At 38.9% G+C, this 26882-nt stretch overlaps 2 protein-coding genes across 8 annotated transcripts in view; one reads left to right on the top strand and one right to left on the bottom strand.

Annotated features, from left to right (window-relative positions):
* Positions 1-24647, top strand: part of ASPH (aspartate beta-hydroxylase) — a 114424-nt gene extending 89777 nt beyond the window's left edge. For all 7 annotated transcript variants that reach the window (XM_071420075.1, XM_071420060.1, XM_071420066.1 and 4 more), the window contains 5 exons: positions 1447-1584; positions 8007-8142; positions 8992-9083; positions 13709-13842; positions 20435-24647. In XM_071420075.1, coding sequence (XP_071276176.1) covers positions 1447-1584; positions 8007-8142; positions 8992-9083; positions 13709-13842; positions 20435-20585 — 651 coding nt within the window. In that variant the 3' untranslated portion in view covers positions 20586-24647. The remainder of the gene's footprint in view (positions 1-1446; positions 1585-8006; positions 8143-8991; positions 9084-13708; positions 13843-20434) is intronic.
* The window catches only part of CLVS1 (clavesin 1), a 98478-nt gene continuing 96235 nt past the window's right edge, over positions 24640-26882 (bottom strand). The window contains exon 6 of the mRNA XM_071420098.1: positions 24640-25894. Coding sequence (XP_071276199.1) covers positions 25807-25894 — 88 coding nt within the window. The 3' untranslated portion in view covers positions 24640-25806. The remainder of the gene's footprint in view (positions 25895-26882) is intronic.

Genomic DNA, 26882 nt, shown 5'->3' with positions numbered 1-26882 from the left:
TCATAATTATAGCTGATGTATCTTAAACAGCAGCAACATTCATACTCATCACTCAGGGGCTAAAACAAATAATTCATTCCCCTTATCATTTGGGCTAACTCCAGACACTGCCATTGAGTGCAGGCAGTCAGCATGAACCATCTATTGATATCTCACTGGTATTTCAACTTTGGGGAACAAATGTTATAAATCCTAATGCTTCCGTTTCAGACAGTTAACAGAAATAACATCAACATTTAAAGATATATTGTGTATTACCTTTATGTGTTACCTTATTTTTTTTTTGACCCATGCACAATTTTACTGAGCTTCTCTAGGGAGGAAAAGATGACAGTTTATATATGATCTGCTGTTATTCTGTTCACCCACGCTACTTTTGTGTACTTCAAATAAATACTGTAGGGCAAAATGTATTGGCACACTTTGCTCCATACTTTGGGAGACTTATAAAGATCAGAGTACCACATTTTTCAAAAACCTGAAGAAAATTTACAAAATCTACTCTCAACAAGGACTTTCACCAGTTTCTATTCAAGGCATGGATTGCTGCCCGCCTCAGTCCTTCGGCTCTGGAATTATTGTTCTCATATTTCCCTACTTAGCTGTCCTGAGTTTTTTTTAGTTTGTGGTAGGTTTTTTTTGTTTGTTTTTGGGTTTTTTTGGATTGGTTTTTTTGGATTGGTTTTTTTTTGGGGGGGGGTTGTTTATTTTTTTGTTTATTGGAGGATTTTTTTAAGTTATGTTGTCTGAAATATTGCAGCTGTAGCAGCAATGCTGGACAGGAAGGAGGCAGCTCTGTATAACTTTCTCTGCATGTGGTTTCTCACAGTACTACAAATGCTGGATCTTTTTCTCCAAGAATCTAATTTTCTTTTTTTGCTGCTATGCAGGGGTAAAATAAGTTGTGTAAAGGGAGAGTAAAGACGAGGAAAGGTCCAATATTAACTTCAGCAGGTTTCTGTCATGGGATCAGTTAGGGTGTGGTGAAAAACATTTGAAGAAACTCATGTGCATGTAAGTATTAGACAATTAACACTTCAAGTCGTCATCACAGCATCTCCACTGGCAGCAGAACACAGTCATCTTTCACTTGTAGGTAGAGGATTGAAACAGAAAATTAAATTGACCAAGATGAGAAACAATTAGATATTCCAAGTCCAAGGACAGGGCATGAATTACAAGCCCATATTTGATGTGAATGGTAGTGAGAAGATTATCCTGTTTTGTTAATGTTGCACTGGACTCTCTTGGCCAGCTGATCTATTTTGTTATTTGGGATTTTTTGTTTGTGGGTTTTTTTTCCTTAAAGTATTCATTAGTACAATTTATTGAAAGAATAACCCCAGCATCTGAAGAGACAGTCTGCTACCTTGCCAGGAAGTGTTACTTTTTTCCTGTAGGAGCTTGGCTGAAATGAATTTGGTTGTTTACACTGCAATGTTTTAGGCATACAAGTGGTATGAACTTGGATACCAAAGAGGTCACTTTGCATCAGTTTGGCAGCGCTCCCTCTACAATGTCAAGGGACTGAAAGCTCAGCCTTGGTGGACAGCAAGGGAAACTGGGTATACAGAACTGGTGAAGGTAAGGCTTCAGTATACTTTTGTTTTTATTAAAATTACAGCTATAATTTCATTTATTAAGCAGAGAAAATGCTAATCAATAAGGTCAGAACTACTGACTGTGAATTCCAGACAGCACTCTCAGACTGAGCACAAGAATTAAATAAGATACTATAAAATAAACTTAGACAAATTTGAGAATGGGAACAGGATGGCTGAAATTATTAATAAATACAAAATTTGCATGGTAGACAAATGTAACATCTCAAGTGGAAAATGACAGCACAATTTGGTAATGTCTGGAATACCCATGGTGAATTTTTAATTAGTCAGGAAAGGCTGTGCTTTTGTGCCCTTGTGTCATATTTAGTGATTTTAGGGGCTTTTAATTGCATGAGAGAAACAAGCGTAGATTCCCAGTGATGGATTTAACAAAAGATAATAATGCAGAATTTAAATTCTTTAAAAGGTTTTTTGTTTATTTAACGCAAGGCAAGTAGTGTGGTTATTGTTTATAACAATAGCTTTTATTTCCAAAATTGCATTGATTTTTATTAATTTGCTACATTTCTAATAATAATTCCTAAAAAGTTAGGAAGAGCCTTTTTTAGGCTCTTTTTAGGAGTTTTAGGAAGAGCCTTATTGGTGTGTGGTTTAGAGAAACCATTATGGATAAATGATTTAAACCCAAAAACGTATATTTGTAAGGAACAAATTCCTTCAGAATGGTTGTTTCTTTATACTTAGTAACATAGCATTAAAAAAAAAAAACACTATGGAAGGATGGTTATTTAAAAAAAAATAAAAATAGTTCAAAAAGGAAGATTGCTCTTTGTTATGGTTTTGATGGCAACAAAAATAAGGCTAGAAATTTAGATTAAAGTGTGATTCTCCACTGTGATCTCAGCCACACCAAAAAGCAGTGAGCTTTATGGGCTAGCACATGAAATGTGCTCATATTGAACTAATTCTTGAGGTATGTGGGGAATGGATGCTTCTTGCTATAAAAGATATGGAGAAACTGGGAACTTAATATGTTTCTGTCAAACAAAAAGGAAATATGCATATTATTTGACTGGTGTTTCAGAGCTTGCATGCAGTGTTGTTTTACAGTTCCTTACATGCAAACCTTTCAAATTCCTAGGTCACAGAAGGTAAGGATCCATTCACCCTTGGCATGAGTCAGCTTTGAAGGGCTTTGAAGGGTGAAATCAGTTGATGTTATAAAATGGCCAGAGCTTCACCTTGAAGGTTTTTTTCAGGTGAATCAGGCCATATATGAAGGCCTTGGTCTGGATCAGCACCTTGAGTGGCTTCTAGAAGAGCTGCTCAGAAAACCAGCAAGGATAAAAATTCACCCCGACCTCCACAGTACAACTGCCTCTCTGGAATTCAAGAATACCTTTTCATTCCAATCATTTGGTAGTACATGTTTTAGCTGTTTTATTAGCAATATGTCAGTGAATCTAGATTAAATTGTCACTGGTAAATTACTTGTACAGGTATTATAATTTGGGAGCAGTAAGATCTTTAAAACAACACTCACAGTTTAAAGTATAAAGCCAAAATGTAGTTATATGCATCAGGACAAATATTTGTATTGTTGTGTTTTTTGTAACTCAAGAAAATACTTGAAGTTTTGAAAGAAAGCAGGTTCAATTCTAATTACATGCAATGCTGTAAGCAAGCAAGCAAGACTAGAGGTAGTCTTCAGGAAGCAGCAAAAAACTATTGATGACATTAGTTTTCTAATTTCTGAATTACTCCAACTTCTGTACATGGTTTAGTTAAAAAAATTATTTCCCCTTCTCACAAAGCAGAAACCAATCAACAGTTAGTTCCTACTGCTTCATTTCATTACATTCCTCTTCTGTCTGTGTGGGAAATGTGGGAAATGCTTCCAAATCACCATGGTAGAATTCAATATGGATATATACTGTATACATTGATATATGCTGTACACACTGATATATACTGTAGACAGCACTGGAGGCCCTGACCTTCTCTCTGACTTTCACTGCTTGTTAAATGGGAATGAACTATTTTCAATAGCTTGGTGTCTTAATAATGCTAACTGAGCATTTATTTGGGGCTGGGGCAGTAGTAAGGCTGAACTCCCTCTGGTTCATTCCATTAACCAGCACAGCTGTGGTCAGTGGCATCTTACAGCACAGTCATGGTTTGATTTTCTTATGAAGGGTCATCTAGTTTCTTGGACCTAGAGATGGAGATGTGAATTTTGACACTGTCTTGCTTCTTCCATAGAAAGCCCTAAAGAGAAAATTGTCTTTTTACAGTATTCTCAGTTAAATAATTTCCTTCTGAGGGGCATTCAGCTTAACTAGCTATAATCATACAGATTGAGACATACTGTCCATGCTAGTGGCTTTGTTTGCAAGAGAAAAAAAGGGTATTTCCACAGGATGATTCATTTTTACAATGCTAAATAACTGTGTAAACATGGCATGTCTCCTTTTCTGGTGTTAACTGTCCTACTGCTTTACTTAAAAAATGGGTCCTGATGCTTAATTTCCTGATGGGTAAGGTTGAAATAAGACAATCTCCTACTTTATCTCTTTTAATATTACCTGCTTGCTTGGATGTCTTAAGGAAGAGGGTTTTGGGTTGGGTTTTTTTTTGTGGGGGGGGAGGCAGGGAAGACAGAATATCTCAGTAACACTTATCAGAACATTGTAGACCTTAATTAGTGGAACTGTGCTGAAGGGGAGTTTTGAATCTCTCTGCAGCTCACTGAGGCTTAATGTTTTTCCTTCAAAGACTGGGGAGAGGCACCTGATTTCTCAGGGAGAAGAAAATGTAAACCTTTATATTAGGAAGGGTGTGGTGAGTGATTTATGTAGAGATGTTTCTACTAATGTTTCTGATTTACAGGCATTTTAGGCCTTTGGATCTGGGAATTCAAGAAACTGTCTTCCTCTTTTGACCTCAGTTGAAAGGAAACCTTACTTTCATCTTTGAAAGCCCATCCTTTTCCCTTGGAATGCTTAACTTTCCTCAGCCAGTCTTTCTGAGTCATTGCATCTTTCTCCAGTACCTTCTGCAGAACCTCATCTATAGCATTATTCTATTCTGGTGCTCATTTAAAAAAATAATAAAAGAGATACAATGGTGTTGGATCCTAGAGACTTTCCACTGGTCTGAAATTAATATGTAGGCAATGACTTAAATAACTTTGTCCTTTATGCATGTTGTGTCCTTTGCCATTTGGAAAGGTCCCAGATAATGCTTTGCCAATAATTTACTACAATTTACTGATGGATTAAAGTAGATCTTATATTGTTGCTTTTCTCTGATGTCTTAGATTTTATTATATAAATTTTCAAGTGCATCAAGAAAAGTGCAGAAAGACAATGAAAGTATTGGCAACAGAACATATCTTTATAGTTTTCCATAGGTTGACAGCTGTGCCTTAATGGTTTAGGTAATAGTAGCTAAGCATTCATAGTTAAGGGAGAAATTAAATTAAAATGTGTATTTAAATGTGTGGTTGAATGCTTTAAGGGGAGCCTTGTGTTGGAAAGAGCAAAGATGGTGCATACAAGTGCTGATGTTTAAGCTCTGTGAGTGATTGGATGGGTGCAAGGAATCTATTTTGAACGGTTTAAAACACTGCCCCTTGCTTGGAGGTTACCAGCTTTACCCAGTGGAGATGTGGCAACTGATTGTGAATGCTTTCCTATTCTGTTTCAGGAACAAAGTGAAGTACATTAAACTCTTAGCCACGATCTTATTTTATAGTTCAGTGAATTAAAATGGATGTGTGGTCAGTAGTTATGCCTCACAGGAGGGGTAGCCACCTCTTAATCTCTTCCTGTGTCATTTATAACCATGCTTTGAAAGGGTTTGACAGAACAGAGTAAGGATACTTTCAATGTAATAGTCTCACATAAAAACCTCCCATATTAAACAATCCCTATTTAAATAAAATCTACATTATTGCCAGATGCACAGCAACTGTAAACTTCAATTGTTATTAGAAACTGTATTTAAAAAGCCATATGGAGGTTTATGGGAATCAGCTGCTAGCAAACAAGTACATATGCTCCCAGTGCTTGTTGCCCCCTGATTTTTCAGTTGTAATCAGGATACTGCACCAAATATAATATTAATTTTTTTTCTCTAACCTGGAGCTTGAATCTTTGCATATCGTGGAGGCATAAGTAAGTACATTTAACTTTTTTTTTCCTGCAGATACCAACTCTTAGATCAGGAGCTGTCAGTCCAAGTCCTGGACTTAAACATGCTTGAATGTTTTCTCTTGTTCTTACTGTTCAAGATATCCCTGAGAGTCTGTAGTATCAGGGAGACCAAGGCTGGGTAGTGTTTGAACTCCCCATTTTATTTCTCCCAAGAGTTGTCTGTTGGTCATTATAAAGCACTGTCAGTGTGTTTTACAGATGGGGGTCTGTGTTTTCAGGACAGAAACCCTATTGATATGTGAGCAATTTATGTCTACAACCATTGAGGATTTAGCTCAAAATTGATGAGATGTATTCATATAAATTTATATCTAACATGTTAGGGAGGGAGCCTTTAAACACAAGGACAAACACTCACCTTTATAGGTTAACCTTCAACCTGTGGCACTTGACAGAGAGCAGAGGTGACAGAGCAGCTGCTGCCTACAATGCCTTGGACCACCAGTGCTCTTCATGTGTTGTCTTGTCTGCATGGATGAACGCTCCCTCTTACCTTTTTTCAGCTGAGGAAGTAGGAGGAGTTTGAGGAAGCACAGAAGAACTTGGAATATCTTTGAATCTTTTCCAGCTTTGTTGCTCTATATCACTTTAAATTGAGGCTGGTGTGAGTGTAGGTTATTCTTTTCTTTTTCTTCTCCAGCCAGTGCAAAACCAGGTTCTCTCTGGAGTTTCCTTTTGTAGATAGGAAAGTGCTGAATAAGTAGCAGCACTGTTCTCACATACATCTCTGATTAGGTGGAAATTTTCAATCTTTTTTTGTACCCTACATTTTGGAAAAGTCAGTTTTCCAAAGATATTTTATTAAAAAAAAAATACCAAACAACTCCAAAACAAGTCTTTGCAATTTTACTTAATGCTAGCTGTTAAATGAGTGTTATAGAAACCATCAATGAGGGAGAATAACATGAATACACTAGGAAAAATAAGTGTTCTTCCCCATTTTTGATAGGTGAGAGAAAAAAACCAATTTGTTATGATAGAAATTACTGTAATAACAGAATTGAAATCGATATTTTCATACATTTTAGCCTAGCTAAAATTGTTCTAGTGGGAGAAATTAGCTGTATTATAGACAATGTGTTCTAGGCAAAGTTTGCTTTGTTGAGCCATTTATGATCTAGCAATACAAACCAATTTTGTCAGAACAACTTTTCCTTTAAGTAAAAAAAACTCAAGTGGAAAATGTAACTTTATTTTACATGAAGATGGCTAATAAACATATGAAGTTTATAGCTAGGGGGCCCTAGCTATATCACCTTTTACTCATCATATAAGGAGGTAGTGTGGGAACATACCATAGCTTATTTCAGTGTGAAATGGATTGAAAATGTCTTACAGAAATGCATTGTTCAAGAGCACAAAGGAGTAATGAAAACTATTCACCCAAAATAAGGTTTAGTGAAAAAAGTAAGCTGCTGGGAAATTGAAGTTACTTTTATCCAGATCCATTGTTATACTGTGGGTTTTCCATTTATATTCCTATAACATTAAAATTACTTATTATTGGTAGAATAAAAGGTTTTCTAAGCTATCTGATTTCTCTAAATATAATGTCCTAAGGCAGCAGAGAACAGAAATTTTAATTCTGCTATTTTGTGGGTTTGTATGTATGAAGTGTCAGGCAGCTCACACATTCTCAATCATTGTGTCCATAAATGATCACCTGGCATTTCAAGTTGTTTATGACTTTTGCAATAGCATCAACCTATGCAAGTGAATTTCAGCAAGACTTTTTGAAGGCTTTCAATCATAAACTTCAACTCAATTGGTGTGTTTAAATTTGGCCTCTTTGGCCTGTAATATTCTGCCTGCACCTGGAGTTCCAGGTTATGTAAGTGCTTTAACAGTTGCAGGACTGAATCCAGGGTCACATGCACAGCATTTAGGAAGATCAATATATTTAGCTTGCAATACAAAATGATCACTTAAAGAGCCCTTAGGCTCATCAAAAAGCAAGTCAAAGTTAGGCCTGGTCTGCAAAGAAGCTGGCTATTGTTGAAATCTAACAATCTCAATGTAATTGAATCTGAAGAGTGTGAAAGTTATTTTTCCTGCCTTAACATGTCAGAAGGGAACAGAATTTAAAGCAACTTGATAATAATGGCAAACACTCTTTTATTGCTTTTAAATATATAAAAAAGCTAATAATGGCAGGAAGAAATAAAAATGGTACTAAAGCCAAACACAGTAATTTCTCAGTGCAGTAACAGTTCTCTCACAACAGTCCTTAGAGAAAAACTGGAAGCTCATTCGGGATGAGGGTCTTGCTGTGATGGATAAGAAACGAAGCCTCTTCCTGCCTGAAGATGAGAACCTACGGGAAAAAGGAGACTGGAGCCAGTTTACCTTATGGCAACAAGGTAAAACATTCTGTATTTCTTCTCTCTCCTCAATTTGATCATCTCAGATTAACATAGTTTAGTAAGAAGTATCAACACAACTTTTTCTAAAACTGTTTTTGTGATAAGTATGTACAGAGGAAGGGAATTGATAAAACAGTGTTTGGGATCCCTGTGACCATGAGCAGGAGTTCTTCATTCTAAACCATGTTGTCTCCAAATACCTCTAAGGGTCCCTTGACTATGGTAACTGTTCAATGAGTGCACTCCTCTTCTGGCATAATGCATAGTACAGGGTAAGCCTGAGGGAAGATGGGGACCTGGGAGAAGGCACATCCTCACTTCTGGGTTGCCAGCTAGGGGAGCTCTGTCATTCAGAAACAGTGTGAGCAAAAGAATATGACTTTAATATGCCTGCTGCCCTGCCTCTGAGCTGTACACTGGGAGGCCAAACTCTTGGAATGACCTTCAATTCTTATAAAACTCCACATATGAAAGAGTATTGCAAAATAAAATATTAAAAGCAAATTTATATCAAAATATAATCTGGTGTTGAAATTTTATGATACTGGGGGAATTTTAAATCTTTTTTTTTCCTATGCATCCACACTAGTGATTATACATTTAAAATAACACTTTTTAAATGGTAGAAAGCCTGGTGTTCACAAATAATGTAAAAGTAAAATGTGTAGGCTGCTATGATATTACAACATGGAGGTACTTAGCTTGCATAGTCCTAAAATGAGAACAGTAATATTTACCTGCCTCTCAGTGTCAGGTCTTTGGCAGCTTTGTTGCTCTTCTGCAAAGCAAAAAATGTAAATGTTCATTCATTGCTCTTACCAATGCTCTATCCATTATTTTCACTAGGAAGAAAAAATGAGAATGCTTGTAAAAGTGTTCCGAAAACGTGTGCTTTATTGGAAAGATTCCCAGAAGCTACTGGCTGCAGAAGAGGGCAGGTACCTGGCAAACTTCTTCATTTTTGCAAATTCATAATGGTGGGAGCAGGTGATTTTGAGGAATAGAGGGATAGAGAAATGCACAATTTTGGTATATTTAATGATGCCTCAAGCACGCAATAAACTTAACAATAAAAATATTTTAACTGTCAACAAATACCAGGTGAAATATGTTAGCTGAAGCCTTTCTGTGGACTCTTTAGTTGAGCCATTTTACCTTGTGTTTCCTGGGAGCTCATGGTAGGTAAGTAGTTATTTGCCATGGGTCAACCACTAAGTAATGCCTTACTAAACCTCAGCCTGAAGTGACCTGATCTGACCCATAGCCTAACCTCCTTTGAGCAGGAGGTTGGATTAGGTCCTTTCTAACCTGAGCTTTATTTTCTGATCTAAACCTAATTTCACATGACTAATTTAGGGAGCCACATTCTCACTGTGATAAATTTCACCTGTCTACCCCAACCTGGCTGCATTAGCCAGAGGGAGGATCACCTTGTGGAAGCCAAATAGTGCTGCCAGATGCTTCCTTCCTGAAGGTGAAGGAGAGAAATTTTACATCCATGAGTGTGGGTGCCAACAACATTTGTTTCACGTGCCTACAATGACTATTCAGTTATCAGTAAACCTCACTTAATCATGCAGTAGACCTGTATAGGTCAATGCACATGCATTGGTTTTGTAGGACATAAGTTTTCATTTTTTTCCAAGTTATTATATTTTGTCTACAACGACTATGTGAGAATATCCTTCACATGGCAAAATTAAGAATGCAAAAGTTGAAAAGCACAGTGCTAATGTAGCCCTAATTCAGACCCTTGAGTGTATGTGTTCATTTTTTTGACCAGTCCCTTGCTTTTGATGCGCAGAACTGCACTGGGTGGCTACTGCTGTGGGAATGAACAAAGCTGTTGTTCCATGGATTGGTTGCAAAGGCAGGTTATAGTGAATATAACTGATTAGAAGTTATCACACTCAATGTGGCTATGAGAAAATTGCTCTCAGTCACATCCAGAGCCAGTGGATCTGTCCCTGAGAGCAGATTCTCTTGGAGAGCTACTGTTTTGTTCCTAATTTCTTGGTGCCCTACATGTTATCTCCATGATATGATTTGCAGAGATGTTGTATATTTACAGCTGTAGCTGTAGTCACATGTTTTGAACATATAAATGTAAAATAATCTGAAAAGTCATGCTTTTTTTTAGAAGTCTAACAAAGTTTTGCATCCACTATTATGAGGTGCCTAGGGCAATTTTAGTTTTATGCCAGCCATGACTCAGATGTTACTGCTGAAATAAACTTAAAATATCAGCTGATTCCTAGTCACATATGGAAGCACCACTAAGCAATGGGAACAAACACAATCAGGAAATAAGGAATTCTGTGGTGAATAGACTATTTGGGTGCTTTGGTCACCTCATGCAGTGACAAAGATAAATGAAATGTAGAATAATGAACTACCTGTTCAGTGCTGCTAAGACACTGTCTAGAACAGTAGGAAGTGATCAAAATTGTAACATTCTTCTTAAAAATAGCAGTAAACTAAAAGTATCACAGCTAGTTTTAATTCTGAACATTTCTTACATTGCAGCCATAGTACAACTCATTAGTAGTTTAGAACAATTTACCTCTAGCACTTGAGCACTTGAGCAGGCAAATATAATTCACAGACATATCCAGACTGATCTGCATGGGCAGATCATGTACATGACAGCAATCAATGTTCAGTGCTGGCATATTGGCATTACAGAAATTGTTTAGCTCAGATATTAGTAAGCATCCTGCATCACCAGTTGTTTGCATTGTGTCAGGGTCTAACACATCACAGGTAGCAGAGTTGGGTGGGAGGATCTGTGTTCACCACAGCCACTGGAGCTCATCACTTGCTGTCATAAGAAACTGCCAGTAAGCTGAAACCTCAGCTTAGAGGCACAAAAAACCCCCTCAGACAAGAGGCACATGCTGTCTTCTGCTGGTTTTGTTAACAGTTGAAGAGCATGTAACACCTTAATCTGTAAGATTTACCAAAACTACTCTCTCCCAGCCAAATGTGCAGATTTCTCACTTGAAAAGGTGCTTCTCATCACTGTAATGCATTATTCATGCTTCCTGTGCCCTGAGTTGTCATAGAATGAATCAAAAAGTTCGAGGTGAAAAGGGACATGTGGAGATTACCCTTGCTTAAAGTATGATGAATTAGAGCAGGTTGCTGTGTCCAGCCAGGGTTTGAATGCCCCTGAGGATTGACACTCTACAGCCTCTCTGGGCAACCTGTTCCTGTGTACAGTAAAAAAAGTGTTTCCTTATGCTTAAATGGCATTTGCTGTGTTTCAATCTGTGTCCATTGCCTCTTTGCCTTTCCCTGGATGCCATTGAGAAGAGCCTGCCTCTGCCTTCTTCACTCCTCTCATCAGGTATTTAAATGCATCAATAAGATCCTTCCTTGAACCTCATGTTCTCCAGGCTGAACAGTCCCAACTACCTCAGGTTCCCCTTGTATGTTAGATTCTCCCATCCCTTAATCCCCTTTATACCCTTCACCTGCTCCAGTGTGTCCATGTTTTCCCTCACAGTAGGTAGCACAGAACTGTCCAACATTTAAGACATCTCATGAACTCTTAGGGGAAGGATAACCTCCTTCAGTGGGCTGCCAGAGCTCTCCATAATGCAGCCCTGGAAGCTGTTGGTGGCTTTGCTGCGATGCTGGCTCCTGTTTAATTTGGGCACTGTGAGGACCCTTTGAGGGCCCCCCTGTGAGGACTCCACAGTCTCTTTCTAGAAAGTTGCTTTCCAGACAGTTGTCCATCAGCCTGTATTGGTGCATGCCTCCCTAGTGCAGAATTTTATGCGGCCTTTTGTCAAATATTTTAAGTGTTTCCTCCTTCCTCCATCCTGCCAAGGTCTTTATGAAAGGCAGGAAAGAAAAAAAAAAAGTAGTGTATTGGCCATTCCTATTGAATTTTCTATCATCTGCAAACTTACTGAGGGGGATGCACTCTGTCCCATCTTCTGAGTCACTGTGAAGCTCTTAAACAGTGCTGGACCCAGTACTGAGCCCTGGGATGCACCTCTGATGAGTGGCCTTCAGCTGGACTTTGTGCCTCTGATCATAACTTGTTGAGCCTGGCTTAAATGCCAGGTTTCAATCCTCTTCACTGGGAACTTATCTAGACTCTATTTCCTCACTTTGTTGATTAGGGTGTTTATGGCAGACTGTTCAAATACTTAGTGTTGAGATAAACAATATCCACCAAGCTAGAAACCTCACCACAGAAAGCTGGTAAAGTACAGAATCCCCTTCATAACACAGGTATTCTTTTCCTTCATGTGTTTGAAAAATGTTTCCAGGATTTCTTGTTCTCCATCAGCTTTGGCTGAGGTGAGGCTGACTAGACAGTAGCTCTTCAGACCATCCTACTTGTCCTTCTTGAAGACAGCAACATTTCCTTTCTACCAGGGGACCTCTGCTGGTAGCAGCGACCTTTCAAAGACTGCATGGATTATGTATGGATTCACATCATCCATTTCCCTCAGGCCTCATGGATGGATCCCATCAGGACCCATGAACCAGATTGTTGGGTTTGTTTAAATGTTCCCTAACCTGATCCACAGAAGATCAATCATCAGTGCTCCAGTGTTCTGTTTCACTGGTCTCAGGTGCCTGCAACTCCTGAAAGTCAGTCAGACCAGCAAAGATTGAGGCAAAGAAGACATGTAGTGCCTCAGCCTTTTCCATGTCCTTTGTCATCAGATATTCTGTCATGTTTAGTAGGTGGGCATGTTTTCTGTAGACTTCCTTTTATTGCTGAGATATTTGTAGGAATCTGTCCTGTTACCCTTCAGTTCTATCTCCAGATTCAGCACCAGGAGAGCTTTGACTTTCCCAGCCTCATCCCTGCCCTTGCAGAGAGTGTCTCTACAGTCTTCCTGGGTAACCTGACCGTGCTTCCACTTCCTGTATGCTTCCTTTTTGTGTTTTGTTTTTTTCTGGTTGCCTTGCTTCCTGCACATAGGAATTATTGAGTTTGGACAAGGTGCTACTTAAAAATCAACCAGCTGTCCTAGACCCCTCTTCTCTCACGGGATTTTTTCCAGCAGATCCCTGAGCAAGACCAAATCTGCTCTCCTGAACTGTGGGTAGTAATTCTGCTTTTTTACTTTCTCCATCCTCTCGTGATCTTGAGCTCCACCTTCTCAGGCTTGCTACAGCCAAGGCTGACAGTGACCTCCACAGACATGTCATCTGAGAGGGGCTGGCCAGTCTGATGAACACAGACTTGTGTCTCCTATTGTCCATCCTTTTAAATCTCTCCATAGGAAAAAAGGTGTTTTTCTGACTGTAGGAAGAAGATAATTATTTTCAGCCTGAAATGTGAATACTGGTTATTTTAAGTAAAAATTAAAACTGTGTACTTTCACACACAAATGGTTTCACACACACACCACAAGACATATGTTTTGTAGTATTAAATGCCTTTAGGATATGAGAACTGCTGCTGAAACTCAAACAAAATATGGCATTACACTTTTCACCCATCACCAAGGATGAGACTAAATGAAGTCCTGACTCCCTGCAGCATGGTTGTGAAGTGAAATGTGTTAAAAAATGTGCCTTTCTCTTCCTGCAGATCAAATATTCTATCATGCACCCAGGAACTCATGTCTGGCCCCACACAGGGCCCACCAATTGTCGGCTGAGGATGCATTTGGGCTTGGTGATCCCTAAGGAAGGCTGCAGAATACGGTGTGCCCAAGAGCACAGGTATGGTTCAAATACTGGGGGTTTTTTTACTGTTTTGGGGGAAAGGGCCTTGCTTGCTTGCTTGGTTGTTTTTTTGGGGTTTTTTTTCCCACTTTCCTCAAGGCTGAAGAAGGGATGGGACTGCATGTAGTTAAAAAAAAGAAAAAAAGGGATTGTTTTGATGACCAGGATGTGTAATATATCTCATTAGCAGGCAATTCGCACTCTGACTCATGGTAAAAACTTATAAATACCAATTCTGAAACAGTGTCAGGGGAACCTTTTGAGACAAACCTGTTCTTCCTTGCTACGGCATGGGAATAACGGTGGGTTTGGGCAATGGGGTCTCTGTTTACTTTTACAATGCCAATCTACAGAGTTGGCTTTACAATGCTGCCAACAGAGTTCCTGTATTTATTTTGATTTTGGAGAGACATAGAATTAGTTGCTGCTTTGGCAGAAGCTGACTAAGATACAACTACATTTTCACTGCTGTGACAGAATACCATGGCACTTCCAGAAGAAGCCTCCTTTTCAGTTTGTATTATTTGTTATAATTCAGTTGAAATATTCCAATTGAAGTTGATCTCAGGATGAAGACATCTGTGAAGTTTTAGGCCCAATGAATTACTCAGGTGGCAATTTTATTTTAAAGTGTACTTCAAGGGAAGTTTCTTACCCATGAGGGAAAAATTGTACTGAATTTCAAGTCAGTTTTATCTCTGTTTGCTCAGTCCAAATGAAATTAAATGCAATAGCTTATACATTTACAATCAGGGCATATACTCCCCTTAGAAAGCTGGGAAAATGCTAAGTTTTTTGTATTATATTATTAAACACAGAAAGAAAAATGTAGTGTTAACTTTATTGCTTATTGCTTGCAGGCTAAATTTGTCTGGACTTAAGAGAAGTATTAATATCTTTACATATATTTTGATTAATATATTAATTAATATAATAGTTTGATTAATATCTGATTCTTAATATCTGTACATATATTTTGAAAGATTGTGCAGCCTCTGAAGGCTACAAGTGCTAATTTTGAGTTATTTTCAATGTAATAATATAATTAATGGTAGAAATAGAATTAATTTGATATTGAGAAAGGAAATGCTACTCCTGTCTGCATGACTGCAATACATAGCAAAGGAGGTTTTTTTAATAACATTTGAAAACAACCACAACCGGAAATCTTTGGAATTTTTGAGGATAGAACTATCCAGCTGTTAGCAACAAAAAGTGTTGTTGCTATACTCTCCTGCCAACATGTAGCTTATAGTCAGTGTTACAACCTACACTACCTACATCTAGAAAGTGACAGACTTTTTTTTCCAGCATTCAATCCAATATCCAAATCAAGTTGGGTGGAGGGGGAGGTAGCTAATTGCCCTAGAAGACTGATATAGAGGCATGGAGTCTTTTCACTTTAGGACATTAATGTGAGTTCAGATTGGTGGTGACGGCAAGGCATTACCATTTCATGGCTGTTTAGTAACTGGTGTGAACAAAATAGTGGTTTTGCTCTGCTGCCAAGAGAACAGGTGTCCACAGCTCACCACCTGTTATAAGGCTGCCACCCTTCTTTGTCTTAACCTGGACAGAAGGGATAATCCTGTGGAGAAAGAATTTAACAACCTCCTTGGTAGACACACTCCCTCAAAGTCAAGAGCAGAAAAATGCCTGTTGCTGCAGACAGAACGTAGAGCATGTCAGTGTCCAGGTTCCAGAACCTGGGTCAGTCTTATGCATCAGGCATATTCATTTAACACATAAAGCACTCAAGAGCTGACTACAACTTCTGCTGAAATGTGTTAAGATCAATTGCTTACAGCAAGAGCTGTACACTCAGAAACAAGGGCGAGATTTTCCCTGGAAGCACTCAAAGTGTGTCTGCTGCTGGCAGTGAAAGGGCTTTTACATATCCTTCCCCTGTGGCAGAGGGGGTGTCTGAACTACTGGCAGAGGGAATGGTGCCAGGAGGAAGACTTAGCTTGAGCAATTTCCATTCCTTTCCCTGTGGTGCTTCAGAGCAGTGGTAAACTGGTGGTTTCCAGTAGGAGAGCTGGCTGGGAGAGGAAGATTACCATCATCATGGCTTTTCTGGCCTCCTGTGCCACTGCTGGGTCCGTGAGAGAGAGAACAGAAACAGTGAGAATTTCATGCTTGGTTACCTCTGTGCCACCCTCTCGGGGGTCTCTGTGGTCATGATGACCCCGAGATGTGTTAGAGAGTCTCTTTTCCCAGCCCAGCAGCCGAAGAAGGAGTCAAGATTCTTCTGTTCTTATTCTCAAGGCTGTTTATTATTTTTTATCTATAACATTCTTTCTCTGACCCACTGAGGTCTGTCTGGCAGGTTGGGTTGAGGCACAACCTCTGGGCAGTGCCTCAGGGCAGTGTTATCTTTTATAATAAAAACTACGTGTACTTTATTTACAATAATTTTCCAATACCTATCACATATGTAGTTTGTCTCTACCCTAAACCAATCCAAAAGTGCCACCATCACAGCAGAAGATGGAGGCCAAGAAGAAGAAGGAGCAATGCAGGACACGCCCAGATTCCTCCATCTTGCCTCCTGAACCCCCATTCTAAAAACCCCAAAATTCTACATTTCACCCTGTGATAAACTCACTAACATTCTATTCAAACTCTTGTGGCTGGTAGATCTTCATACAAAGTTGGTAATTGTTTTTTCCAATGGCTAAAATCAAAGGCACAGGTGTTTTTAACTCCATGCCTGTCAGGGTCTTGAGTCCTCCAGGGCAGCCAGAGGAATTTCCTGGGTTCTGACACTGTGACTGTGTTCACAGGGGTCTTAGGATGAGGGAAGAGACAAGGCTCTGACTCCATCTTTCAGAAGGCTTGATTTATTATCTTATGATATATATTATATTAAAACTATAGTAAAAGAATAGAAGAAAAGATTTCATCAGAAGGCTAGCTAAGAATAGAATAAGAAGGAATGATAACAGTGGCTCGGACTCTGTTTGAGCCAGCTCACTGTGATTGGCCATTAATTAGAAACAACTCTATGAGACCAATCACAGATCCACCTGTTGCATTCCACAGCAGCAGATAACCATTGTTTACATTTTGTTCCTGAGGCTTCTCAGCTTCTCAGGAGGAAAAATCCTAAGGAAAGGATTTTTCATAAAATATGTCTGTGACACGACACCACCCAGCATGGTTGTTTAGAGTGTTACAATGGAACTCATCGTTTGATGGACAGGCAAATCAGCACTGTCTACTGCTGTTTTACTCCTTCATTTACAGATGAGCTTTTTGCAGCTGTTTGGAGTTGGTGTATCTTGCAGTTGAGGGCCTCAAAGATGATCAGAGGGATGAAACACTCTTCTATGAGGAAAGGCTGAGAGAGATGGGGTTGTTTGGCTTTGAGAAGAAAAGGGTACAGAGAGACCTCATGATAGCCTTTAAGTACTTGAAGGGAGCTTTTAGGAAAGATTGGGACAGTTTGTATCAGATAGATTGCAACAAGACAAGGGGTAATGCTTTTAAGCTTAAAGAGGGTCGGTTTAGATTATATATAAGGGAGAAGTGTTTTATAGAGATGGTGGTGAGACACTGGAACAGGTCACCCATAGGAATTATAGATGTTCCATCCCTGGAAACATTCAAGATCAGGCTGGACAGGGCTTTGAGCAGCCTGATGGAGTTGAAGATGTTACTGCTCATTGCAGGTTTTGCCTTTAAAGGTTCTTTCAACCCAAACTATTACGATTCTATGTTTCTTGTTCTGTATAGCATTGATAATTTTAGGTCACTTGGCCATTTTGAAGTCCCAGCTCTGTAAAATGCAGGGTATAATGCACAAAAGTTGTAGGTAAATAATATCTAATTATCATAATCCAACATTGCTATCAAGGAAGGTAACCTTATCTTGAAATGAAGGTGAAGCTAGAGCCATTGTGCAGAAGCCAGTCTGAGATCTCACCTTTAACAGGTGACACTAGAGCTGATATGGAGAATTATCTGGAAACCACCCCAAAGTGGCTCAGCACCAGACCCGAACAATATGGTCCCTGTGTTACCACTGAGAAGTGTTTCTCACACCATCAGGCTTCTAGAAAATATTTATTTGCATGCTAATGGTGGGGTTTGTAGCCTTTTCAAAAGGGGCTAATAGTCCCGTCAGCTTTATGACTTTTTCTTTGTTGTGCAAAACAGCCGATCCCATTATGATGCAAATTATAGATCCCGGGTTTTAACCTTTGAAGCTACTTCATCTGGGTGCCTGGGTTTTTATTGTCCTTAACTGAGTTGCACTTTCAGGCTATTTAGAGCAGTTCTTTTCAGGCTTGATTTAATTAAAAAAAAAAAAAAAAGAAAAAGAAAAAAAGAAAAAAAAAACCCAGAAAAAAAAAAAACCTAAACCAACGGAAAACCCAGCTATTCCCCCAACAAGAAAAACAAGACCAGATATCAATTGCTCCAAACAAAGCAAAGCCAAATCCCCCAACCCTCCCCACCAAACACCCTTGGCGCCACCTCCCAGAAAAACCCTACTCAAATCCACCCAAAATCAACCTCCCCAAAAAAACTCCAAAAAACCCCAGAAGAAAACCCCCCCAAAAAAAACCAACCCCAAAACACCAAACCAAACTAATAATACCCAAAGTCTGCTTGAATTTTTTTTACCACATTTAGCATTGCAAATGGTTTACTGCCATGGACTTTAATAAAACCAATGTAACTTTAGTGCAGTACCAGTAACTCAGGGTCTGTGTGACATACAACATTTTCATTACCAGATAACTGATGTGGTAGCAAAAAACTCCACATGTTCATATCTGAAACCTGCAAAAGGCTGTTTATCTGGGCCTTTAAGGCATGTGCAAGTCAGTGTGAAATTTTTTTTACTATGTTATGCTCTCTGGTTTCTCTACTCTTGTTGAAATTATGTTTAGCTCATTATTTCAATTGATCTATTTCAATTTCTTTTCAGAACATTACAGCACAGCCCCATAAATTTTGATGGTTACTTTTTCCTTTTGCTGAATTAAAAATATGGAGATGAATTGGAAGTATGAACCTGGTTTTCACCCTGTTTTTGAAAAAGAAAATTGTTTTCTCAGTAAATGAATACAGCAGAATGAGCTTAAGCAATGCATTTCCATCTTGGATGGCAAGGCCTTTGTTTCTTTACTATTTTTACTGTTCATGGTGCTTCCTTCCCTCTGAGGGCATCCATCCTCTTGGATTGCTTCAGCTCCTGAGGGATCCTGTTAAAAAAATTGAGTGTGTGTTCATGGTAGAGTGACTTTAGGAAGGAATGTTCCTTTGACTGTTGCTACCTTGACTGATACTCATTCATCCAGTCTCACCTGGAGGTTTATAATCAGGTGTTCAACTTCTCTTCAAAATTATGAATCCAGGTCTCAGCAGGCTGGAGAAGCTGCCAGCTGAAATGTGATGAAGTTCAATGAACGCAAAAGCAAAGCCCTGCAGCTGAAAACAGATAAACACCTGGCAGCTGCAGTGGCTGGGTGATGACTGCCTAGAAAACAGCTTTGCAGAAAAGGGCTTAAGGACCCTAGGGGCCAAGTTGAACATGACTTATAATCTTCTTTTGTATTGATGAAGTCTAGCTGTGTACTGGACTGTGTTAGTAAATTTGTAGGAAACAATTTGAGCAGTACAATTTTTTCCTCTCTCTTCTGCATTCAAGACACTACTTCTGGAGTACAGTGTCCAGTTTGGGATATTTTAGTACAAAAAAAGTCATTGATAAACTAGAAGGACTCCAGTGGAGGATGGATAAGATAAAATGATTAGGAGGAGAAACTCAACAAACTGGTTTGGAGTCTGGAAACCAGAAGGCCATAGAGTAGCCTAGTTACTTCTTAACTACTGAGGGGTGACTGTGAGGAAGACAGAGCCAGACTCTTTTCAGAGAGGTGCAGTTGTAGAATGAGAGGCAATGAACACAAGTGACAGTGAAGGAACTTTCATCTAGGTAAAAGGGAGTTTTCACAATAAGATGGTAGAGTGCCCATGGTTGCAGATATCTCAGACTTTTTATGAGTGGATTTTTTAATATTTCATCTAACCTCAAAGTTGGATCTGACTGCAGTGAGTCCTTCTATGAGCAGAGGCTTGGACCACACGACCTTCCAAAGGCATTTGGAAGGTCTGATTTTTAGAAAAACCAAATTGATTTAAAATAATTTATTTTTTAACTGTATGACCATGTTATTAGTCATTCCCTCAGTTTCCATCACTTATGTACATCACTGATGTGTCTGATTAGAAATGAAGAAAAGTGGATTATCACACCAGTACTTTACTCAAGTAATTAAAAGTATAATAAATAACATACACCATAAATATCTGAATGTGTTTGTGAGCATAACTGTGCAGAATGAGGGGGAAGGATCCCTCAATAATATAAAGGTCCATTAGACTAATCTTTCTGTAGTTTCTTTAAAGCTCCCATACTCCAGTCTCTCTGGATTAGGCAGTGAAATCTTGACTATGCAATCTGTACTGTTTAAATCTTTCTCATATGTCAAAGAGCATCTTCAGAGCTAATCTACAGCTTACCTGCTCCATGGCCCTTCAAGTACATTGAAGTATGTTCTTCTTTGTTTTGCAGAGACTGGGAAGAAGGGAAAGTTCTTATTTTTGATGACTCCTTTGAACATGAAGTATGGCAGGATGCTGAAAGTTACCGCCTGATATTCATTGTGGATGTGTGGCACCCTGAGTTAACAGCTCAACAGAGGCGTACCCTTCCTGCCATTTAGGGGCTTTCTTCTGATGTGTGGAGCAGAGGAGTATTAACTCCTTTGGAGTATGAAAATAGGATTAATTTATCCAGCATACAAAGTATACAAGCATTTTAAGGGTAAGGAAAGATAAGGATGACATTCTACAATCAAAGTGGACTTGGTTTGAAAGCAGAAAGAAGCCATGTTTTGTTTCATACTGATACAGCACTGATGTGTATTGTTTTTCTGGCTGCAAGTCTGAAAACACAAGTTTTGTCAGCCAAAAAGCAATAGATCTGGATTTTCAAGCTGAGGAATGTGCAGATGTTTTTGTCATGCCTGTATTTTCTTTACAAAACCAGTCAGTCAGTCACCTGCTTGACTGTGTTTAAGCACATGATTTATGATTTTACATCTAGGGAATATTTCCTGGCCTTCTGTCTGGGAAGCAACATGTAAGATATTTGCAAACATATGCACACAACTGACTTTGAAAATCAGTATGCAGGTATGATGTTAGCTGCTTTAGGCATAGAACATGTCCCTATGTTATCACTGTAGATAATGTGAATGGATTATGTGTGTTTTGTACTTTTTCTACCTGAGTAACTGTATTTTTCTAGCTTAATTATGAACAAATCTCCTTTAATTAACCACTATTTTTTTAAAAGGTGATATATATACAAATGTGTCTCTAGCTATCAGCAGAAGGAAAACACTATATATGAACAAATTTAATTTTTGCCAAGTGTGGCCTTCTTTTGCCTTCCTGGAAATGTAAACAGAAACTTGCATAATAGCTGCCTAGTGAAACTTCGTTCTTCTAAAACAGAATAGTTCTCTTAGTTAGCAGGTGACCTTCAGTTTGATAATGTGATTTTGGAAAATGCTGAGCAAATCTGACATTTTGAAGTACTTGACCATTCTTAGGATTATATGGTGAGCTGCTGTTTCTCCTATCATTACAAAAGCTTCTGGTCTGATATCCTTTCTCTACCCACCAAGGGTCTGGGGCCCCTCCTTCCAGGGGCTCTTCCTTGGCTGCCCTTGGGTGATCATTCAGCAGAAAAAAAAAATGTATGAAGAATTTCATGTGCTTTGGGCAGAAGGACAAGGTCCAACTTGGCTTCCTGCCGGAATGCAGAGCAGACAAAGACCTTCAAGTTATTACCTTGTATTAACTTCCACTGCCAGCATCCTACAGAGTGCTAGAATGATCCTATAATTGACCTCATGCCATTTTCCTTGTCTTGAAATGCGTGACATAATGCTGAAGTAGTCTGATCCCGGTACTGTTTACAGTGTACTCTGTGTTTACCATACAGAATTCTCTATATGATAAAAAGGCCTATTTTCAAGAAAGAAAACTAGTTAGATGTTTTTAAGCAGATGGCAGATCTTTTAGGTCTGTACTGTTTAATGGGAGCTGGGAGTGTACAGGACCCTTCATTTTTAACTTCTAAGAACACTAACAGGAGAGAGAGAGCAGAGATTGCACTGCTGATGTTTGTGGCTGGCTTTATCTCCTCAGCCACAGCACCAGCTGGGTGTGGACAGGGGTGCTAGGATGCTCTGGGCATCATTACTGAGGGTTGTGAGTGACAAACACTAAGCAAGGAGGCACTGAGATTACTTATTCTCTGCAGCTTTGACTTTCTCATCCAAAAGACATGGAACAGTTTTTATTTGTGTAGTACTCAGTGGTTTATTACTGCAGAGTCTACATCATGGCATTGGAGTATCGTGACCTGAATGTCACATTTGCTGAAGCAAGCTGCAGATAAGAGCTTTGCATTCCCATAAACTGAATGCTTTTCAGATTCTTGTATTTTACTAGGTCATTAAATCTTCTAATGCCATATAACACATGGTGACTGTACCATAAATTAGTGTGTACAGTTTCTGGAAATGTGCACTTTAATTTCCTTTTTTGAATATTAAACTGATAAACCCTGTCTATTCAAGAGTCACTTTTAGACAGCTAAGATAATTAGGTTTTAACGTGTTGTCCATATCAAAAATAATGAAACTATACACAATGTACCAGAAAGTAACAGTTCTCAGTTAATAATAATGAAAAACTTTAAAGATTTATAAGTTTCCCATAATATAAAAATGAATTTGGAGATCATTTGGAGAATCATGCAAAACTGGAAATAAGGTACTTTTTTGTGGGAGATAAAAGAGTAAAAATATTTTTTAAATATCCCATTAGCTGTCAAGTCAGAGCCTATATTTTATATCTTTTTGAAATGATCAAGCAGTACAAATTATAAGATAATTTTCTAAAATAAAGATGGTGTGTGTAAAGAAAAAAATCAAGAACTTCTTAAACAAAATTGATGATTTAGAAATATTTTTATTAATGTTGCATTTTAGTTTCTATAGCTCAGAGTAAATGTTAAAGGAGTGGTAAAAGCTTTGGAGCTTTATTTATGAAAATCCATGCCGTCCTTCAGATTGTTTCATTGTTCCTTTTTTAGGCTCCTACTTTATCTTGTCCAATTGCAATTGGCAAATAGATAAAATTGGCAAATAGATAAAAGTAATGTCCCCAAGATGTGTGTGTGCCAGAGCAGCACTGTTTATTAGATTGTGTAGTGATACATTAGCCATTTAAAAAATCTTAAGTGCCTCAAATAAGACAAGGTGTTCCTGCAACACTGAAGGAAATCTATTCTATGCCCACCTGTCAGGGAGCAGAGAGTGGATAATTCTGTTAGGTACAGTTACTGGATTAGCTCTGTATGTGGGGAGGATATATAGAGCAGAAATTCTGCAGTGAATTACTGGCATATTGTTTTAGGTGTTCCTGTTTGCCAAGTGGTATTCTGTCTTGGAAAAGCTTTTCAACATTGGAAATGCCAAGGGAGGAAGTGAAGTGGTTTTTTCAATGGAAATCCATTGCAATTTGCATTTTTTTTTGTTAGATTTATTTACAGAAGGAAATGGCAGACAAGGGCAATATAGTTTGTAACACAGTATGTACTCATGACCATGCTCCTCCCTGCCTGTTGTTACCTTGCTTGCACAGAATCTGTGTAAGAGCCTACAGTTAAATGCAGGCTTCATAGGGTTATATACAAGGCATCATATGTATTTATTCGTATCACAGTTAAAGGAAGTAAATCATTTATCCTTTGTGAGGTTTGACCCTCAAGGACTAGATTTCAGTGGTATTTGCACTTCTTGGGCAGGACAAGACCCACTTTAATGAATAGTGATTGTAACAGATCGTCACAAAGATTCAATGGCAGTGGGGGTAAGTGTATTAACAGAGAAAAATTGTAAACCAAAGTAATTCTTCCTCAATGCTGCAGTATAATAGCAAATGTCTATCTTTTTTTGTCTCTTTTGGTTTTTGCTTTCTGCTTTAAGCACATTCTCTTTGACAAATCCAAATGCCTTTTAGTCTCTGTGAGCCCAGGGAAGAGAAAGGAGCTGCTACCAGGCCTTGACATCCTTGTTTCCTGTAATAGGTGGTGATGATGTCAGGTAGGGGGGGGAATGGAAGAAACCCCAAAGATAAATGGGCTCAGTTATATTATTTTTTTAATGTTCCTGCAAGCTTCTGCTTCTTTTTCTCACTCCTGTGTTGCCTTGCTGGGACCATCCACAGCCTTAAAAGCTGGCTCTCTGTCATGGAGGCCAGGCTTTGTGTCAATGACATGTTGCTGCAGTAAGAGATTAGTCTGAGTGAGGTTATTCTGTACAAAAACGAGGGGGTAAATCCCAGGTGTGTTGATAGGATCTGGCAGGATGTCCTTTGTGCCCTGTGCAGCCATAAAATGTTATTGTAGATAAAGGCAGTATTTTGTTAGTCCATCCTTTAGGGCTGGCCATGTCCACTTGAACTGTATCATCACTTCAGCCTAACACTTGAGAATTCAGTGGGTGTTCCAGTGCACATTAAAAACCCTTGTGCCCATTATCATCTCATTTTCTATGTATGGTTTACACTGCTACCTTTGATATATTATTGCCAGCTGCTTGTTCTAGTGAATTGTCAATGTATGGCAATCTAATTGAAGATTTAAAGTGTGTACAGTGATTGTAACCGTTTTAAGAAATAAAGTCACTGCACATGCAATTTTATAATGATTGTTCTTTTATTTCTTTAATCCGGTTTCCATTTCAATGAAGGGATGGTACTCTCTTTGCAGCTAGAGCAAACAGAGATAAAACAAACTGATCTTTGGCATTTCAGTTCTTCTATTCTTCAACATTTCCTTCTAGCAGATACTTGTACTGGATAATTAATTCTAAGTTTTCCTTTTTCATTATAACCATGGCCCACATCTGCAATCAGCATACCTTTCTGGCTACACTTTTCCCTGACTGCAGGAGGGGAGGGGGTAAATGGTTCTGCAGAGCTTTCATTTGCTGTTGTGACCTAAAGGAAACAATCTGGATTGAACCAATAATCACTGCTGAATTTGTCCAGTGTGTCTCCCTGGAACCAGCCCCTTCACACGTGCACACACATGCACACGCACATGTCTTATAGGCTCCTAAGTTGACTGTGGAAATTTGAATCATCATTAAAATCAAGTAATTGCATTTCAAATTGTGTGTGTCTGCTGCTCACACAACTCATTCCACTTAGCTGGCAGTTTTAGAAGGGCTTCAAAAGTTGAGAACAATTTTTGCTAGATACTGAAATGTAACCCCTGTATAAGCTGCATGGATGAGGCAGTCACAACGTGTCATGTTGAATGGCATTATGCTGGCACTGGGGTTCTTTTTTAAATGCAAAATCCTTCTGTAAAACTCAAGTGCTCTATAGATGCTGATGATTTTTCCCTCTAAGCCAGATTACACTTGCTGATTACAGAGTAAAGTTTAAATTTGAGATGCTTTTCTTTAAAACTCTTACAACCTTCACTTCTATAAAATGAACATCCCTGATGGAGTCTTCAGAAACACTATGAACACACCCTGGTTTCTTTAAACAGAGAATGCAGTCCCACCATTTCCAATATTTTAATGTCACAAGTCAAAGAGGAAAAAAAAAAACAGAAATCCAATTCTTTGTGTATGGACAGACTGCTGTGTCAGTAGAAGTTTCTCAGTTCTTGCTCAGCACCAGCCCTGGGGACAGATGGCTGGTGACGCTTGTTACTGGTCAGGAAACACGAAGGACTTGTCATCAAGCGAAACACGTGTGTGTGCGTGCGTGTGTCTGTGTGTGGTGTGCTCCGTGGGGTTCTGCCATGGTGGAGGTCTGCTCATGGATCTCCCTGGGGCTCCTGAGAGCTCAGTCCAGAGCCAGCAGTGGCTGGGTGTTCTCACTCTCCCCCTGGTCTTCGTGTTTCAGCGTGCCAGCTTCCACCACAGACTGGGACCTGAATGCAGAAAAACACACATGATAGTAATGGCTGCTGCAGATTCACTCACCTCCCTGGGGTCCCCGTGCTTCTTTTTATGATCTTTGCTTTAGTCCATTCTCATCTTTATGGCTTTTTAATTCTTTTCTGTGGAAAGAATAAGGAATTCGGGAAACACTCCTTTAAATACAAGCAGGGAAGGGAGTCGTTGAAAATCTCAAATGCTTTCAAAATATTTAGTGCTTACCTACTATCCCTAGTGCTAAACGTGCTCAAGAGCTTCCAGGGCAGAGCTTTCATGAGGTACCCAAGACCAATAAAGAAGACAAGGTTAATATGATGATGAGGGAGCTTCTGGTGTGCCCAGTCCTGCAGTTTATCTCCCTGCCTACACCTTTGAAGTATAACTTTATTTAAAATTCATTTCTGTCTCCAAGGTGGGAAGCATATTTTATACTTTGTTATTAATGGATTAAAAAAATCCCAACATGGGAAAAATGAGTAAGCATTAGAGAAAGAGGAGCATCATGATTTCTTGCAGTAACAAAAGATGAATGGGATCAAAATTGTGGGAAAATTCAAGACTATTTAATTTTCTGAGGTCTGTGTGCTGTAATGTTTGCTTGCTGAGCTATGAAAGGAGGAGCTAATTAATTTATCCTTATATATGCAGATTTGTTATGCTCCATTTTCTCTGTTTTGGGCTAGGAGTTGCCTCCCAATTTGGAGGAGACAATGAGCAAGATCTCTGAGTGAATCTGGTACTTTTAGAAAGAGAACTTTTTCACAAGTGATGATAGAGTCATCCACACCAGGCATTCACATAGTGCATAGTATTGTTATAGAGAGCCAGTTTTCTCATGGTTAGCTTTTAGAATTAGGAGTAGCTGTCATTCCATACATGATGCATTTGTAGTTCCCAATTGTTCATTTATGCTTTAGCTATTTTGTGAGATTAGATGTCACCTCTCTTTTGATAAGAATCCTTAATAAATTACATCCTTTG

This window comes from Agelaius tricolor, unplaced genomic scaffold (assembly GCF_023055355.1).
Source record: "Agelaius tricolor isolate 1412-34295 unplaced genomic scaffold, bAgeTri1.0.p SCAF_2, whole genome shotgun sequence".
Classification (NCBI taxonomy): domain Eukaryota; kingdom Metazoa; phylum Chordata; class Aves; order Passeriformes; family Icteridae; genus Agelaius; species Agelaius tricolor.
Note: the sequence above shows the minus strand (reverse complement) of the source record. Positions and strands in the feature narration are given on the sequence as shown.